The sequence below is a fragment of the Pygocentrus nattereri genome, chromosome 19 (genome assembly GCF_015220715.1).
Source record: "Pygocentrus nattereri isolate fPygNat1 chromosome 19, fPygNat1.pri, whole genome shotgun sequence".
Taxonomy (NCBI): Eukaryota; Metazoa; Chordata; class Actinopteri; order Characiformes; family Serrasalmidae; genus Pygocentrus; species Pygocentrus nattereri.
The window spans coordinates 35644364-35661873 of NC_051229.1; the positions used below are offsets into that span (position 1 = coordinate 35644364).

At 39.9% G+C, this 17510-nt stretch overlaps 1 protein-coding gene and 1 long non-coding RNA gene across 7 annotated transcripts in view; one reads left to right on the forward strand and one right to left on the reverse strand.

Annotated features, from left to right (window-relative positions):
• The first annotated feature begins 759 nt into the window (after window positions 1–759).
• LOC108424075 lies at window positions 760–12340 on the forward strand. 2 transcript variants are annotated; one of them, XR_001857601.2, is made up of 3 exons: window positions 760–847; window positions 1639–1725; window positions 12022–12340. It is a non-coding gene; the product is annotated as an uncharacterized LOC108424075 (long non-coding RNA). The 2 variants fall into 2 exon arrangements; XR_001857602.2 differs by lacking the exon at window positions 760–847 and adding an exon at window positions 1350–1439.
• Window positions 12341–13341: 1001 nt separating this feature from the next.
• The window catches only part of schip1 (schwannomin interacting protein 1), a 534426-nt gene continuing 530257 nt past the window's right edge, over window positions 13342–17510 (reverse strand). For all 5 annotated transcript variants that reach the window (XM_037530836.1, XM_017691844.2, XM_017691843.2 and 2 more), the window contains 2 exons: window positions 15839–15932; window positions 13342–13740 (listed from right to left, as the gene is read on the reverse strand). In XM_037530836.1, the coding sequence (XP_037386733.1) occupies window positions 13689–13740; window positions 15839–15932 (146 nt within the window). In that variant the 3' untranslated portion in view covers window positions 13342–13688. The remainder of the gene's footprint in view (window positions 13741–15838; window positions 15933–17510) is intronic.

Sequence of the window (17510 nt, forward strand, 5' to 3'; positions counted from 1 at the left end):
GCATGTGTTTCCACAGCTGAGCAGCTGCATGCAAGCCTTACATCATCAAGCACAATGCCATGCATGAGATGGAGAGGAGTAAAACGCCACCACTGGACTATAGAGCAGTGGAAACATATTCTTCCGGCCACGGATGGCTGCGGTATCACTGGGGATCGAACTTGTGATCTCCTGATGATAGGGCTGGAAGCCCCTCTATATGTGTCTTTTAAGTGGTACTATATGGAAGTATATTAAATAATACTAATTTACCCTTACTTTAAGTTACAGTGAGTAGCATACAGTTAAAATGGATTTATAATGGAAAATTGCTAATACTGGAGTGATATTGATCCACAGAATGAGGCCTTAATCTAACCGTGGAGCAAATGTCAAACAGTTATGTTCACATTTAAATGAAAGATTTAGCATTTTCACACCGTAAAAAGTCAAACTTGCTAAATGTTAGGCAAATAAACACAGTTAAAGGTTAATAAAGGTGATCAAACACAGTCATTAGCAGAGTCTATTTGGTTTATACTGTGCACTCACTTAAGCATCATTTCAAAGGCTGGCTGTTAGCTAGATAATGCTAGCTAGCTAACATGCTAACGGGCTAATAACCCAGCTAACATGAAGGGCTATGGAGTTATGGAATTGAGACATGTACGGGGAAGGCTCGGGAACTTATGTTACTGAAAAAAATTAAATAAAATAAAATGGCAGATTCCACCTGCACTGAGGTAAATACTGAGGCAGATTCCACCCGTAATGAAGTCCGAGCTGTCGCCAACGCGCCACAACAGAGGTGGAAAGCACGCGCGCAGAGTAGCTTCTAGAAACTTTGGAAAGCTTCAAAACACGTCTGGTAAATAAATGCTTGGCTTATTTGACGCACCAACCGTTTTCAGTCAGACGTTCTTCTCAAACCTAATCCTATTTGTAATCCTAATGTAATTTGTTAGTGCTGAACTCGTCATATGTTAAAATGAAAATGAGCATAACTTGCTAACAGTCAGTTAGCCAGCTAGCTAGCTCGCCATTGTCTGCTGTGGTAACAAGTCTAGCGAATCATCTCTTTTAGATGAATGTTTGCTGTCAAAATTATAAGCGTAAGTCTAAAAAATCCATTAGAACTGGGAACAATGTCGAATTTTACGTTTCCATTTGTAATAAACTGGTGTGTACGCTTGTTAGCTAGCTAGCTAGGTTAGATAACCTGTTTGCGGAAGTGTAGCTAACGTTAGCAGGCTAAATGAATAGCTTTGCTGGGAGACCGGCTCACCGGCTAATTCGTGCTGACCCACAACGAATAAAGGCTCAAACTTGGGCAAGAGACGTCGAGTGACTGCCGTCGAAGTGACAGGAAAAGGAGAAACTAGCGTTAATCAGGTTCTGTGATATTTGGAGTGGTTTGCTTGCTGGCTAGCAAGTTATTGCCTTCACACACCATAGACCAGGTTTGATGCTTCACTTCAATGAGTTTAGAAGATGAAAACAGAAATCTGAGTGACTGGAGCTGCAGTTACAGTTAAAACAGCAAGTTCTTATTTCATCTGAGCTGTGATTCAGCAGCTAATGCTAGATGCTAAGTAAGTTGAAATTCTGTATCAGATATATCGATGTTTATGAAATATTTGTTCTCTCTTCTATTTACAGTATGGCACTGCATAAAGGCTTAACCAAATGTGTACTCTTCTTGTTATGGCCTCCACATGTCCTACATCTACCACCAGCATTTCTCAGGTATGGAATCAGGTTTACATTTCTTCCTCCAGCACATTGCTAGTTTGTTTTTGTCTCTTTTTTTTTAGCAGTATAATCATAATATGCCTTTCTTTCCCTCATGATTCTCATGATTGACTATTGACTGACTGTTATAACCAAAGATATACATACCTAGATGCCGCTTTGGGTCCAGCCAGACACGTCAACGGCACCGTCATTCTAGGGCGGTCAACATTGCTGCTGGACAGCATTCAGTACCATTACAGAGCAGCAGTTTAAGAAAGATTACTGTCCAAAATTATATGGGATAGGATTATATAACAGAGGAAATGCAGTGATCCACACTCATGTTTGTGTGGTGTTTATGTGTAGATATGGTCGTGTGGTTGGTGATGCACGGAGAACCTGTTGTTGTGTTTTTCCTCTGGTTTTATATGAAGCTTATTTCATGTAATAGTCTGTTCAGGGGATCTTAACTTTATGTAGTAATAATTTACAATGGTGGTTAAAGCTTTGTAGCTCAGTTAATGATGGTATTTCTTAATCCGTGTAGATATTCCATATAGTTTATTGTTAGCACCTTTTTACACAAACCTGAATTCAAGAGTTTATTTGCCAGCATCTTGTTCGAAAATTCTCGTTCCACTTAAATGTATGATTCGGATTGTTTCGCTGCTGTGTGTGAGATTATTTGAACTGAAACTTGTACTAATCTTGGTTTTTATCAGCAATTTCCGCAAAACTCACTGTTTTGAACAGTAAATACGCCTTTCACATGAATTGTCATATAGGGGGTGTGGGTGTCTGTGGGGTTGTGTGTGGTCACTCAATAGATTGCAGAGTGCATTTAGGAAAGTTTTCCTATCTGTAGTGCACATCGTATTTCTAGTTTTTATCATTTAAAATAAACATATTGCATCATTCATGATGCTGAAGTTTGGTTTTATGCTTATTTCAGGACCACCTCAAATTGTGGAATGAAAACACTGAGCTTTAAGGTGATTAAACAGAAAATTCACAGAATAAGAGAGCTATGGCCTGTTTTTTTCACAATTGGTAGCTAACAATCTTCAGCACAACGTGAAAGATAGTCTGCCCACGTTTAAGGATGGAGACGATGTTGTGAGATAGTGGGCTTCTGTCTTTAAAATGGAAAAATACTCTGAGGTGGGGACAGCCCCGGTTCTGGACTGCTTTGCTTGGGGGGGCAGTAAAACCTAATGAGGGGTGATAGTTGATATGTTGATAGTCATGTTTTTGAAGCCAGAAATATATTCAATGCTTGATTTGTGCATGAATGATGACAGCCAAGCTATTGATACTGGCTTAAAGTGATGTGTGAGGTAAAGAAATAAAAATGCATGTTTTAGAACTTAAACGTAAAACCCAATGATTAAAAAATACATGTTGATTATGTAAATGGAGAAAAAAGATTATCTAATTGTATTTCATTTTAATACGCCCCCTTAATTAAATTGCCATTACTAATAGAACAACTCTATTTCTTGAAAGGCTTTAATACAAATTTAAGTCAAAGCTGACAAATGTACCTACACACAGACTCAGAATATTCAAACGTGGAAAAAGGAATGAGTGAGAATATTTATATTATTGGGAAATTTAAATATAAAGAAAACAAAAGCATACAAATTCTGTAAAAAAATGGGGGGGGTATTCATCACATTTCTATTTTGAAAAAAAAAAAAAATATGAAAGTACACCAAAAAAATAAGGAAAATTTTCCTATCTATCTGGTAAAGTATTGAAGTTTTTATTGATGTTATGAAACGTACTGTTACAATGCAGTATTTATGCACATTATAACAAATTATGTAAAGACTATAAGTGCAAATGAACAACAGTAATCATATTTTCATTGAACACAACTATAAACCTATATATTGTGGCTGTAACACTCCTGCCTTGCAACGAGAAGGTCATGTAAAAATAATGCCAAGTTAAAAATAACGTAACCAAACAAACTATATACAAAAAATGAAATCTCTATATGCACACTAAAACCTTTAGCTGAGCCTGTATTCTAAAATGAACTCAGAACAAAGAATTTACAGAAGCAGTCTTCTGTTTCTTTTAGCAAATAATCTGACACCTATCACCAGTGCGGTCACATAAAGAGAATGCAGGACAGGAAACGCTTCTTTATAGGCCTGAAGATGATTGCACACTGTTGAAAGGTTTCCTGATCTTGTCAAGAATTTATTCTGCAACATAGGCTTTGCCACGTTTATTTCATTTCTCAGGATGTTTGTGTCAGTACCTATAAGTTGCTGTAGGGGCTCTAATATGGCCTGAGCAAGAAAAGAGCTATCGTGAGGAAGGAGACCATTAACAGCTGTCATCAAATCCAGATTTCTTTTACAAAATCTGTTCTCCATTTCAGCAATGGCTCTGTCTAAAATTTCCAGAAGCGATCTCCTCAAAGATTGATTTGGTGTATGACATGAGTCACCAGGTCTGTGCCCTACATAGTCCTTAGTCCTTTTAGTCCTTAGTCCTATGAACATAGTTCATAGTCCTTTTCCGCTTTGAAGGTGGACTCTCTGACATAGCCAGATCATTCAGGGATTCATCAGTACGTAGATCTTTTAAAGCACTCAGAGATGCACAGCTGACCTCCCCAGCCTTACACAGGTCTACAGAATTGGCTTGCAAGATTGAATTGGCCCGGCTTCAAAATGGCAAGAACTTTTAAAAGGAACTTTCCAATTTCAAAGAAATTATGTTTTCTCATCTGACACATCAGACAGAACTTTAAAAATGACATCTTCATTCTGCACTAAGCAATTTGTCACATCAAAATGACTGGCCCACCGGATCTCTAGAAGCTTTTTGAGAGGGGGGGTGTCATAACGCCAAACCACTTAATGTCACTGGAAAAATGAATGAAGTGTGCTAGAAAGTGCAAAAAAGGATTTAGCACGCGAATCTGCTTGCATTGCATGGACCACTGTGAGATGTAGCTGGTGATTATAACAGTGAATGTAGGGAATTTCTCTACCAAGTTTTCTTTGAAGCAGTGTCTGCACTCCACCTTTCAACCCACTCATTACAGCTGCTCCATCATAGCACTGACTTATGATGTGATCAGAACAGTAACCTCCATCAGAGAGATGCTTTAGTATTTGATCAGTTATGTATTCAGCATCTAGCTGATCTAAGTCAAGTAAGCCAATAAGATGCTCTTCTGGAACAGAATTACAGATGAACCTGATCATTAGGGAAAGGTTCTCTACATTACACCTGTCTCAGGTTCCATCACTCTTTATACAAAAGCCTGCTGTGTCTGCATTGTCATATTTGTGTTTAATCTCAATCAAAACCATCTTTGCTAGCGTGTCAATGATCTCATTTAGCATATCTTTCAATGTATATTTTGCATTCTGAGGAATATGTTTTGCTATATCTGCCAATTTAGGGTCTTTGGTTAAACTATATTCAAAAAGCTTGATAAAAAGGCCAGCTGATATGTCGTCATTTTGACTCGACTCCTGAGTCGACTCCTGGGTACCACGAAAAGTTCATTTACAGCCAAAAACCGAACCACATCAGCTATGCTTCGAACATAGTAGTGGTTTTTCTCTGTCTGGGTTGGACCCAATAGATTAGTGATAGTGTCACCGCTTGACTCTCTCTGTTTCTTTTCTGCCCACAAAGCCACAGCTCGGACATGACTGACTGGATGCGTGCTTCTGAAAGCCTTTATCATTGTCAAGTGCCGCTTTCCAGTTTGTATAGCCGTGCTTTGTGAATGCTAAATCTCTATCATTTTTACCCTCAAATACACGACACGGAAAGCAAAAGCATGCATCAGTTCTTACAGAATACTCAAGCCATGGCCTGGATCAATACCAGCTTGGATTAAAAGCCCGTGCTGTGTGGCCAAAAGTTCGCTTCGGAAAAGCATTTAATACTGGCTGTGATGGCGAGGAAGCGTTTAAACCATGCGCGGGGGAAAGAGCACAGTCAGCTAACGCTGGTGGTGTGTGACATGGTGTGGAGAAGCCCTCGGGTGTGACACTCACACGGTCAGTTGATTTTTTTGAGATCAAAAAACGATGCATTATAAGTGTTTCTACAGTGTATATTTATTAAATGAAAAATTCACACAGAAAGACATCAATAAACTTAAGCCTGTGTTAGGAGAACCAAGTTAGCCTAACCATTAAAGGCTAATAAAATAATTTAAGCAACACCTATGTAAGAGGTAAGTAACATTAAAGCAACGAAAAACCACAGTTAAGCAAATATTACCATGTGGAAGTGAGTTTAAACTGAGTGTTTACCAGTATACCTGCCTCTCGCTCACACTAACAGAACATACACTGCCGAACTGAACTGTTTGGGGAAGTCTGCCGATTTTTATATGACTCAAAGAGCCAATCAGGAATAAGCAAGGAAATATCTTCACACTGTAAAGCAAAATGCATTTTTGTGATTGGTTCAGAGATAATTTTAAAAATAGCCGTTGCTTGCATTGTGCTTGGAGGGGGCAAAGACACAATTTGCCCCCCCCAAGCACAATGCAAGCAACGGCATTTTGCTTTACAGTGTGAAGATATTTCCTTGCTTATTCCTGATTGGCTCTTTGAGTCTTATAAAAATCGGCAGACTGCTTTACAGTCAAATGCCCTCAGCCACCCCTAGCGCCGGCCCTGGGTGGGGAGGTGCCCCTAAAGATTGCGCCCATGCTTTGTTTCTAGGTAATTGTAACTTGGCGCGAGGAGGTGGAAGCACGTGCTGAGATAAGCAAGATTTATTATGGGCAAATCCAGGGTCATAGTCATAACAGTCCAGGTTCAAGTAGCCAATATGAGAGATCATGGGGCAGACATGACAGACACCAGAATTAAACAGAACAAACACCACAGCAGATAATACCAACAACACAGACAGAGATTCAAACAAAGCAAACAAAGAGCAGCCAAGACAAAGTGCAAACACAGGGCTCAAATACAACAGGGATAACAAGGGACAGGCGCAAACCAGGTGGTGACAGTCAGGGGTGGAGTCATGAAACGAGGGGGCTGGACCAAAACAAACACACATGGGTAAACCAAAACAACACGAACACATGGACTGGACTGGGAGGGGCCAATCATGACAGTAATACAAATTTTTTGCTTGATTGAACCCCCTTTTTCCCCCTTTTCTGTAGTTTTCAGGACTCATATAAAATGTTAAAAATTTTCATTTTTACCAATGCTCTGTTTCAGTGTCTCTTTTTCCTGTACTTCCAGACCCCCTCCCACCCCCCACATAGCAGCTAAAGGAGCACAACCAAAGTACACAACTTCTGAACTTGAGTAAATGTAGAAACTGTATTTATAAAATATGACTCGAGTTAAAGTATTTTATTTATGATTTTATCTACAAAAGTTCCTGATTTTAAAGTCAGTGTTGACTCTGGTCCACATTGTACTGAAAAATGTTAGCTACTAATTCTGAATAAAGCAGGAGGTCATTGCTTTCTTATTCTTTGAATTTTCTGTCAGATACCACAATGTATTTTATTTATATATTTATTTGTAAAAGTCATTGCAGTTGAAGATGGAAGACAAAGCGAGAATTTAGCATTTTATGTATAATGAATTGTGTTTAATATGATACTTCTGATAGTATAATTTAAAAGCCTGTACTCAAGCCCAAATGTTGACTCAGTACCTCTACACAAGTAATATTTCACCAAGAGTATTTCTGCTTTACCAAATGTTCTCTGTTCCTACATCCTATAATCCATCTGGTTCTTAACTGATCAGGGACTAAACAGCTTGTCCCATGTCCTTTCACTTATAGCATTGTTATAATATTGGTCTTCATATTATAAGTACATATTTCATTATATGCAACCTAATTTCCAAAAAAGAGAGGGGACGCTGTGCAAAATGTAAACAAACTTAACTTATGTGCAAATCATTTAATATACAAAATAGTACAAAGATAATACATGAAATGTTGAAACTGGGACATTTTATTGTTTTTTGAAAAATATATGCCAGTTTTGAATTTGATGCCAATAACACATTCTAAAAAAACAGGGGTTGGGATAGGGACTTGTTTACCACTGTGTTTCATCACATCTTCTTCTAACCACATGCCGTAAGCGTTTGGCAACTGAGGAGACGCTGCTGTAGTTTTGAAAGTGAAATGTTTTCCTGTTCTTGTTTGATACAGGATTTCAGTTGATCAACAGTTCAGAGGCTCATTTGTCATATTTTTCATTTCATAACGTGCCAGATGTTTTCAGATGTGACAGGTCTGGCCAGTTTAGCACCCAGACTCTTTTAATACTGAGCAATGCTGTTGTAATATGTGCAGAATGTGATTTAACATAGTCTTCCTGAAATAGAGGCATTGCCTGAAAAAGACGTCATCTGGAGGGCAGCAAATGTTGCCAAAACATATATATATAATTCAGCATTAATGGTACCTTCACAGATGTCCACGTCTCCCATGCCATGTGCACTATTGCCCCCCTAAACCTTTTGAACTGTGCACTGATGGCAAGCTGAGTGGTCTTTAGCCCAGAGGACACAGTGTACCTGATTTCCAATAACAGTTTCAAGTGTTGAATTGTCAGACCACAGGACACTTTTCTGCTTCGCGTCAGTGCATCTCCAAACTTTTTCGGAATGTGTTGTCATCAAATTCAAAACATTTCAAAACATTTAAAAAATTTGTCATCAAATTTCAACATTTGAAATGTTGTCTTTGAACTGTGAACTGTTGTATTGGGCACAGCAGTGATGCTGGAGTTTTTAAACACTGTGTACCACTCATTGTCCCCTCTATTAGTCACTCCTACCCTGTTGGTCCACCTTGTAGATGTGAAATTAAAGAGAATAGCTCATCTGTTGCTGCACAATCTGTGTTGGTCATCTTCTAGTCTTTCACACATGCTACCATGCCAGTGTCATTGTAGAGCTGAGGAAGAAATAATAACGGAGGTGGTCCCTTGGGGTCCTGATCATTGGTGAATAAGGTGAAAGGGATAAGAAATTATGCAGAGATAAATAGATCAACTACAATCTGCAATTGCGGAACTACAAAGCGCATTTATACATTAAATGGACCAGATTAAATGTACCAGCGCTACACACACTAACACACTACCACCACATCAGTGTGACTGCAGTGCTGAGAATGACCCACCACCAAGTAATACCTTCTCTGTGGGGGTCCTGACCATTGAAGAACAGGGTAACAAATTATACAGAGAAACAGATGGACTACAGTCTGTAATTGTAGAACTACAAAGTGAAACTATATGGTCAGTGGAGCTGATAACATGGACAATGAGTGTAGGGAGGTCGTTTTAGTGTTATGGCTGATTGGTGTAGTTGGTTTTGCACTTGGGCAAGGCTGGCTGCTCCCAGACTGGGCTGCAAAATAACAAATTTCCCTTGTAAATAAAGTACATAACACCTCCTCTTTGGCATACACAGGTTAAATGTTGATTTCTTATCAAAATTGTTATAAGCTCATGGCCTTACAGAGCGCTAGCTTTCTACTTTCAGCAGCTATAGTCAAACAAGAAGAACTAAAAGCTTTTTTAGAGAAACTTGTTAGAAATTATAGCAAAATCAGCAACTGGAGATGAGGTCACTGGAGTAAGTACGCATGGAGTGGTATCGACGAGGTCAGCTGAGGAAAACTGCTGTGGCAGTGGACAGAAAAATCACCAGTGCTGTAAAGGAAAAAACCTAAAACAACTCCAGCTGAAAACGTAAACAACTTAAGAGGTGTGGGGACTGTTTATTGTGAGCTCAATTCAAGCTACAGAGATCTTCTTTTTACAATCCAGAAGCGTAAAAACAAAGTTCTGAATGTGTTTCATGACTATACGACTGTAAACCTCTGGATGGGAAGTTTGAGGAATGTGTGGAGATACCGCCTCACCTACCAACAGCATGATGGTTATTCTCGTGGTGCCAGACATGATGTTAATAACGAGAATATATGAGCTCAACAGCAAAACAGATACACCCCTCCCGTCAGTGGTCCTTCAGCATTTCCGCCCCCAAATTCATGGATGCCCATTGCTGAGGCGAACAATGCTTTTTTAGATCTTTTTTAGACCATAAAACTTTTTGTAAACATTCTACAGTCAAATACTATGATAGAGTAAACAATGACACAGCAAGTAACTAAGGTTAGCTAGGATGTGGGTTAGCAGACTGTCTTTAATAATTGTTGCTGTGAAGCTAAGTAGTTGCTATTATGAACAAAAGCAAACAGGACAAAACAATGCTGACCTATTGGTCCTGTGAAACAGCATAAATATGTTAATGTTACTCACCTGTCAAGCAGTGCGGCCGGACCAGCTTTGAAAACGATCAGATTACACACACACAGAGGGGACCTCATGCTCTGCTCAGGACCATATTACCGCAGTATATCTTTTTGTCGAAATTATTATTTTTTTGTTGCTATATTAATGTTTAAAATGTCATAAAAATAACCTTTAAACTGTGATGAACTCCACCACTAACAAGGATGAGCCGCATGTAAAACTCATCCCAAAATTTCTCTAGTCCATTCTCCTTTAATATCTGGAGGACAATCGATGACCGGCAAAATAAGCCTTCTCATTCGCCAGATCTCGCTCGAATTTTGTGGAACAGGACTTCATCTTTACAACTTTTTAGAGAGAGGCAGTCTCTCATTGCAGATTTAATGTACCAGGAAACTGCGCCGCTTATAAATGTGAATGTCAATTTGTCTCTAAATGTTCAGCTGCCGGTGAGACGAGACTTTGTTGCTATGTGACCTGCAGTCTGCTTCTCAGTCGTTGAGAACCAGGGCTTTTGCGCTATGCTGTACACTTTGAAGCCGAGATTCAGCATCCAGTCTCCAAAATATTTTACTGACACAGCGACTCCAATCCCCCCCAAAACAAGACCAAAACCAAGTTACAAAATCACTAATGTACGCGGGCAAGACGGCTATAACGTGCTGTGTGGACATCCACTGCCACTGGATCTTAGTTTGCCGTAACAGTATTGCAGATGAGTGGCAGCGGCGTCTCAGTGAATGAGAGCCTTCTAGTTCACTTGTCGCATCACTTCCATTTGATTTATTAATAAACATATTTTAGATATTTAAAGCAAAGTATTTGTAATGATCCCTAATGCATTTATGTTATGGATTATTAGAAATACTTTCCTTTAAAACTCCCAAGTCTTCAGACATTAGGAAAATAGAAATCTTGTAAAGATGCATCAAGACAACTGTGTTATACAGTGACAGTCTATAATTAAAACAGCTCTTGCACTCTTTCAAATAGTGAGTTTGATATAAAAACGACTAAACTTTCACACCCAACCAATGTTTTATGAATACCATCTTGATTCACTTTCGTCTGAGGTATATTCAGTGAACAAAATCGATTCTAGGAAGTGCTTTAAATGCTTTGTTTAAAGACAGTTACTCAAGTATCTTCAGTCTTCTATAGGTATAGTCTGGTTTAGCAGAACTTTTTTAAGCAATGGTTCGTTTTTGCTGTATGTAATGCAGGCATGACAAACTGGGCACATTAATATCCGCAGCAGTTTGGCTCCCAGGCCAAACATATTAGTTTACCCTCGTCTAGCACTCTGTATTCAGTTCATGAAGGCCTTGCTCATTAGCTGATGAGTGACTGATGTGCCACTCATATCTACATGCTTAACTGTGGGACTTTTCAGTCATGCTAACTTACATTACTTTCATGGGCTAGCGACAGGCTTGTTGTCACAACAGTGACGAGTGCATCACTGCCCCCCTGAGCACTGCCTTCATGAGGCTTTGGATTAATTGAGATATTTCAGTTTGTTCCCACCCACATTTTCTCGTAGTTGTTCTTGTTACTCATCATGTCTAGACCTGCAGGTCTAAGTCCACAGAACTTCTGTTGGAAGCAGTACATATAGTACATATAATTGTGGGGCAGTCGTGGGCTGGAGGTTAGGGATCTGGCCCTGTGACCGGAAGGTTGCTGGTTCGATCCCCAGTGCCGACAGTCCATGACTGAGGTGTCCTTGAGCAAGACACCTAACCCCCAACTGCTCCCGGGCGCCGTGGATAGGGCTGCCCACCGCTCCGGGCAAGTGTGCTCACTGCCCCCTAGTGTGTGTGTTCACTAGTGTGTATGTGGTGTTTCACTTCACGGATGGGTTAAATGAGGAGGTGGAAATTCCCCGGTTGTGGGATCAAAAAAGTATCAACTTAAATTAACTTAACTTAATATACTGCAGAAACATCAGCTTGTTTACAAGACACTCACTAGGCCTCAATGGGTGCTTTACTGTTCCGCAGAGACATCACACAGGAACGTATGGGCAAAACAACCGAGGAGCAGCTCAGTGGGGAAAAGTGGAAAGTTCTGGACTGACCAAGTCAATCTCCCAGCTTAAGATTCAAAACAGACTGAAGTCCCTGAAGCCCAAACAGAAACAGAAACCTTGCTTGGCAAGTAACCCAAGAAAAACCTTGGTTAAACATGATTCGTGGACTGTGGATTTGTGTGAAAGACGTAAAGATCTGAAGACCATAACTCTCAGGACCTTAGTTGTGCTATATCCTCTCTTTTACTATGTCAGATAGATGATGAATTACATCTACATTGGATTTACACTCTGTTTCGACAGTGTGCACTTTTGATTTCCTGTTTGTTTTTATATCAGATGACAAGTAATTGTGATTTATCACTTTTTGTAGTTAACACTTTTTTTGTAATCACAGTTAATCGCACTTTTTTGCTCAAATTTGACCCTACAGAAATATTTTTTTCCTCATTTAAAAGCAGTGCATATTGTTATAGCTCTCAACATCCAGTGAGAGCAGCAGTGTCTGCATGTTCCAACCATTGAGTGTATATATTATATAATACAGTCAGTGAGTGTATACATCATGTATGCAGTCAGTGGTTCAGCTCCTCTTTGATTGTAATGTCTTAGTCTTGTTTCTACAGCTTGTGGATTATTGTTATAGTGGAGGATCTTGAGGGGAACTGGAGCTCCACCAAGCATAGTTTGCTGAATGTGCTGAAGGTGCTGTACAATCTGCTTCAGTCTGCACTACCATAAGCGAAAAGTGAAACTCAGAAACCGCATTAGCTCATTTATCCCACTGCAATTCATGTAATATAGGGAGACTATATACTTCTCCATGATGACAAAACAGGCCTAGAAATACCCCAAAATAATGCTTTAATATACACCATGCAGAAAAAAAACACAGATACACTGAATGACATTTTAAACACATGTCCTATGACAAAAACTACACTCAGGCCACAGTGTATGAAACAAAGTTTTTATTTTTTTATCTTACATATTTGTACATAAACATTTCGCTCCTGAAATAAAGAATCTGAATACAATAGGATGAAAATGATATTAACACACTTATTTAAAATGACTTGTGTCAGAGAATCAACATTCACAAAATGTTGAATACCGATTAGAGTGAACATTACCAAAAGCTACGACTACAAGGCAGGCATGTTTCCTTTAGACTTTTAGCACCTTCAAATGAAAGTTTCAGTTGAAAACTACCGTTTGTGCAGAATAAAAACAGGCCAACTTTTAAAATACTGTCCAACTTAAAATTTTTCAGCAGTTAATCCTTATTTTCTTTATACAATGAGCTTTTTTTAGCTTTTATATCTGACTTTCTACTAATTTCTCACTATGTTTTTTTTCTGTCTTTTTTTTTTTGTTGTATTTTGACAGTTATAATTTACTGGCAAATGTAAAAAGTTAAAATTAAAGACTATTAAGAAGCAAGGCCAATCACTGCACAGAAAGCCAGGAACAGTATCCAAGACTCACACTTTGTTTTTCGCCTGTCAGGAAGTGCTCCATCATTTTGTATTTGTACAACCACAGAAGCAAAAGAAAAGTGGCTCTTCTCTGTATTGACGCCATGATGGGGGGTGGGGGGGGGCGGTGGTGGTGGATGTTAGGGAATGCGAGTGGGCCTCATTTGGAGAGGGTTTTCTCAGCCATGTGTTTTTGCTGGCTCTCAGCATGCCTGTAGACACACACACACAAATACTCACAGTAAGACATCAGTCACGATATCAAATGTAAAGTCCTTAAGACTGGACATGTGGTGAGTTCACTTTTTTCCACCCAAACGTCAGTGTATGAAGTTTTCACTGTTCGTAGCAACCATGAAAACCCCTTAAAATACTGTGCGCAGATCTTGCTGTAGATATTGCTACAGGCCACTGTATCAGAAACACCTCCCTTGTAGTTCCACCTACAGCTTAAATAAGGCCCAAAATTTTGCTCCAAATTTGAGTACCAGTACTACATGATCAAATTTTGACCCAAGTTCAAAATTCTGTTTAAAACTGACTTGAATAGGATTAAAGTGCTGAATAAAACTTCGTTTTCAAGTTTCAATGAACACACTGATGTATTTATGCAATACATTCCAAATAAACCATTTTGGATGATTAAAGGGCCCATATTCACATTTTTTGTAGCTTATTTTCCCTTTAAAGGTGGAGTGTGTACGATTTAGAAATATCTATTACGTTTACATTTTTTTGACATTTGGCTGACGCTGTTATCCAGAGCAACTTACAATTTGATCATTTTACACAGGTAGGCGAAGGCAGTGTTAGGAGTCTTGCCCTAGGACTTTTATTGGTATAGGGTAGGGTGCTTACCTAGGCGGGGGATTGAACCCCAGTCTACAGTGTAGAAGGCAGAGGTGTTACCCACTACACCGTATTAGCGTTACATTAGTGTATAATCACCTGTATATACAAATCGTGTTTTTGTTAGCTTAGGATGATCCCATCATATCTATAGAGGAAGCAGCTCCTGTTCCAATAGAAGCTGCCATGTTGTGCTGCAATGTTTCTACAGTAGCTTAGAACGGACAAACCAAAAGCTGGCTCTGGAGAGCACCTTTCATGTTTAGCACTGGTTGGTAAATAGAAAGAAGAATCAGTGATTGTTTTAGCACTGGCTAATCATTTTTGAGGACCCAAATTTCGACAAGTGTCAAACGTATCATTTAGCACAAGAAAAAGCAAGGGAGGGTGAATCCTCATTGTCAAAGAAGAGGAAAACATGAAGCAGAAAAATGGAGACAGGCGATGACAGGAAACCTGATAGCCACCCTAGGTTCTGCTACACGTTTGGAAAGGGAGGGGTGAGGAAGGGGGTGGATTTCAGTTGGTTGCAATCTGCAACCTCACCTCTAGATGCCAATAAATCTCGCACACTGCACCTTTAAGATCGACTTATTGTTTATTATGCACCAAAAACAGTGATAATTTTTACAGCCTCTCAACTTAGGCAGTTTTTGTTACTGTGTGTTTAAGACTAAATGTATAAATGTTTTGATAGGCTGTCCAGTATTGTGACTCATTCAAAAAACAGTCAGAGCTGAAATGCTTCTTAGAACTTCAATGTGAGCGGGTGGGGCTAAACTGCTGTAGGCTAAATAGGTGGATATTTGAAAACGAGCCGCTCATAATCACCAAAACAGTGAATTCAAATCGGACTGCATATTTCTTGCTGCATGTAAATCGTTGAAATAGTAGAAGAAACTGAAGTAAAATAGTGAAAACCAAACGTGCAAGTATGCAGTAGCTTCTCAATGCCATGACCATGTCAATGCAGTGCTGTTCTGAGACCAAAAAAATATCTGGATAACAGAAGTCCTGTGGTCATAAACAGACCAATACTGAATAGGGTGGAGGGGGCTGATAAACAGATATGATTGTCTACAGTCTGTAATGTACACCTAAATAATGGACATATAAGGTAGCAGACAGTGAGAGGAGTCGCAATGTAGGTGTTTCCAAAAAAGTGGACAGTGAATGTGCAATACTGGAACAGACAATCCTACGTATGTTTTGGGAGTGCCCCAGCTGTCAGATGTTTCAGTAGTGACAGATGATGTCATAGGCATTTGTTCAGCACTTCCCCCACCCTCTACCTTCTGACTCTTTACTATGCTGCTCTGCGTCAAACCACATAATGCTGTGGACTGCTCAGCAGTGATCTAACTTAACCAGCAACCTACAGGTTGCTGCAGTCAGTGAGAAGCTATCATATAGGCTACATGGAGGAAGCAGGGAATCCTGAGATTCTGAGCGTCTGATTACCTGGTCAGATCCTCAATGTCCACAAGCATGGCGTCCTGCTCCATGTGAAGCTCATCTCTGATCAGCAGCAGCTGCACAAGCTCCTCATTCAGACCTGTGCACAATCACAGTACAAACATCACCACCACAAAGTCAGAAATAAATGTCTGTATATTTAGATATATTTCTTTTTGGTGGTACAAGGTTTTGTTATAGCAGTGACTATGTATTATATATGTAAAGTAATATTGCATTCTTTATATCCTATATATGTATTTGAATACTGCTAACTATTCACCAAAAGGTAGTATTCACTCGTCTGCCTTCACACCCGTATGAAATTGAGTAAGATCCTATTCTTAATCCATAGGGTTTAATATGATTTGTGAGGTCAGACACTGATGTTTGACGAGAAGGCCTGGCTCACAGTCTCCGCTCTAATTCATCCCAAAGGTGTTCTATCAGGTTGAGGTCAGGACTCTGTGCAGGCCAGTCAAGTTCTTCCACACCAAACTCGGTCATCCATGTCTTTATGGACCTGCTTTGTGCACTGGTGTGCGGTCATGTTTGGAACAGGAAGGGGCCGTCCCCAAACTGTTCCCACAAAGTTGGGAGCATGAAATTGTCCAAAATCTCCAGCCAAATCCAGACTCGTTCATCTGATTGCCAGACGGAGAAGCGTGATTCGTCACTCCAGAGAACACATCTCCACTGCTCGAGTCCAGTGGCGACACTTTACACCTCTGCAATCCATGTTCTGCATTGCGCTTGGTGATGTATGCAGGCTTGGATGCAGTTGCTCAGCCATGGATACCCATTCCATGAAGCTCTCTACACTGTTCTTGAGCTGATCTGAAGGCCACATGAAGTTTGGAGGTCTGTAGTGATCGACTCTGCAGAAAGTTGGTGACCTCTGCGCACTATGCCCCTCAGCATCCGCTGACCCCGCTCTGTCATTTTACGTGGCCGACCACTTCAAGTTGCTGTCGTTCCTAATCGCTTCCACTTTGTTATAATACCACTGACAGTTGACTGTGGAATATTTAGTAGTGAGGAAATTTCACGACTGGACTTGTTGCACAGGTGGCGTCTGATCACAGTATTCCATGCTGGAATTCACTGAGCTCCTGAGAGCGACCCATTCTTTCACTAATGTTTGTAGGAGAAAATGTCAACATCACTAACCAAAGCATAATTCTGTCCAAAGTGATTTTTGTGTGAAAGTGATTGTTGACTAACTTGGAGAGCTTCTCAAGCACCAATGTTAGTGACAGGCCTTGGGCAGAGGCTTGCCAGACTGTCATAGGAACGGTGGTCCTGGTTTAACATGGAACTTCACATTTCAGTACTTTTGCTGCTTTAACACACCCATACACAGAGTCAGCAGTTGTTAACGAGCTGGTGATCAGTTTGGGATTGATTCTTGGTTAAGTAGGAGGGCCTGTGGCTGCACAAGTTCCAATGTTAGTGACATGGTGACCGGTGTTGGTGACTGGTGAGTGCCCCTAAATGGTTCCGCAGTTACATTCTCGTGCCTTATGTGCTGCTGCACCATTAAATTGCTGCACTATTTAAGATGGAACAGGAAATTCTGAACAAGATTGAATAAGTGGCTGACCTCATTTAGCTGACCTCAATAAGTGGTAGCCTCATTTAGATAGTTCCCTTTATAGGTATCACTACATAGGTAGTT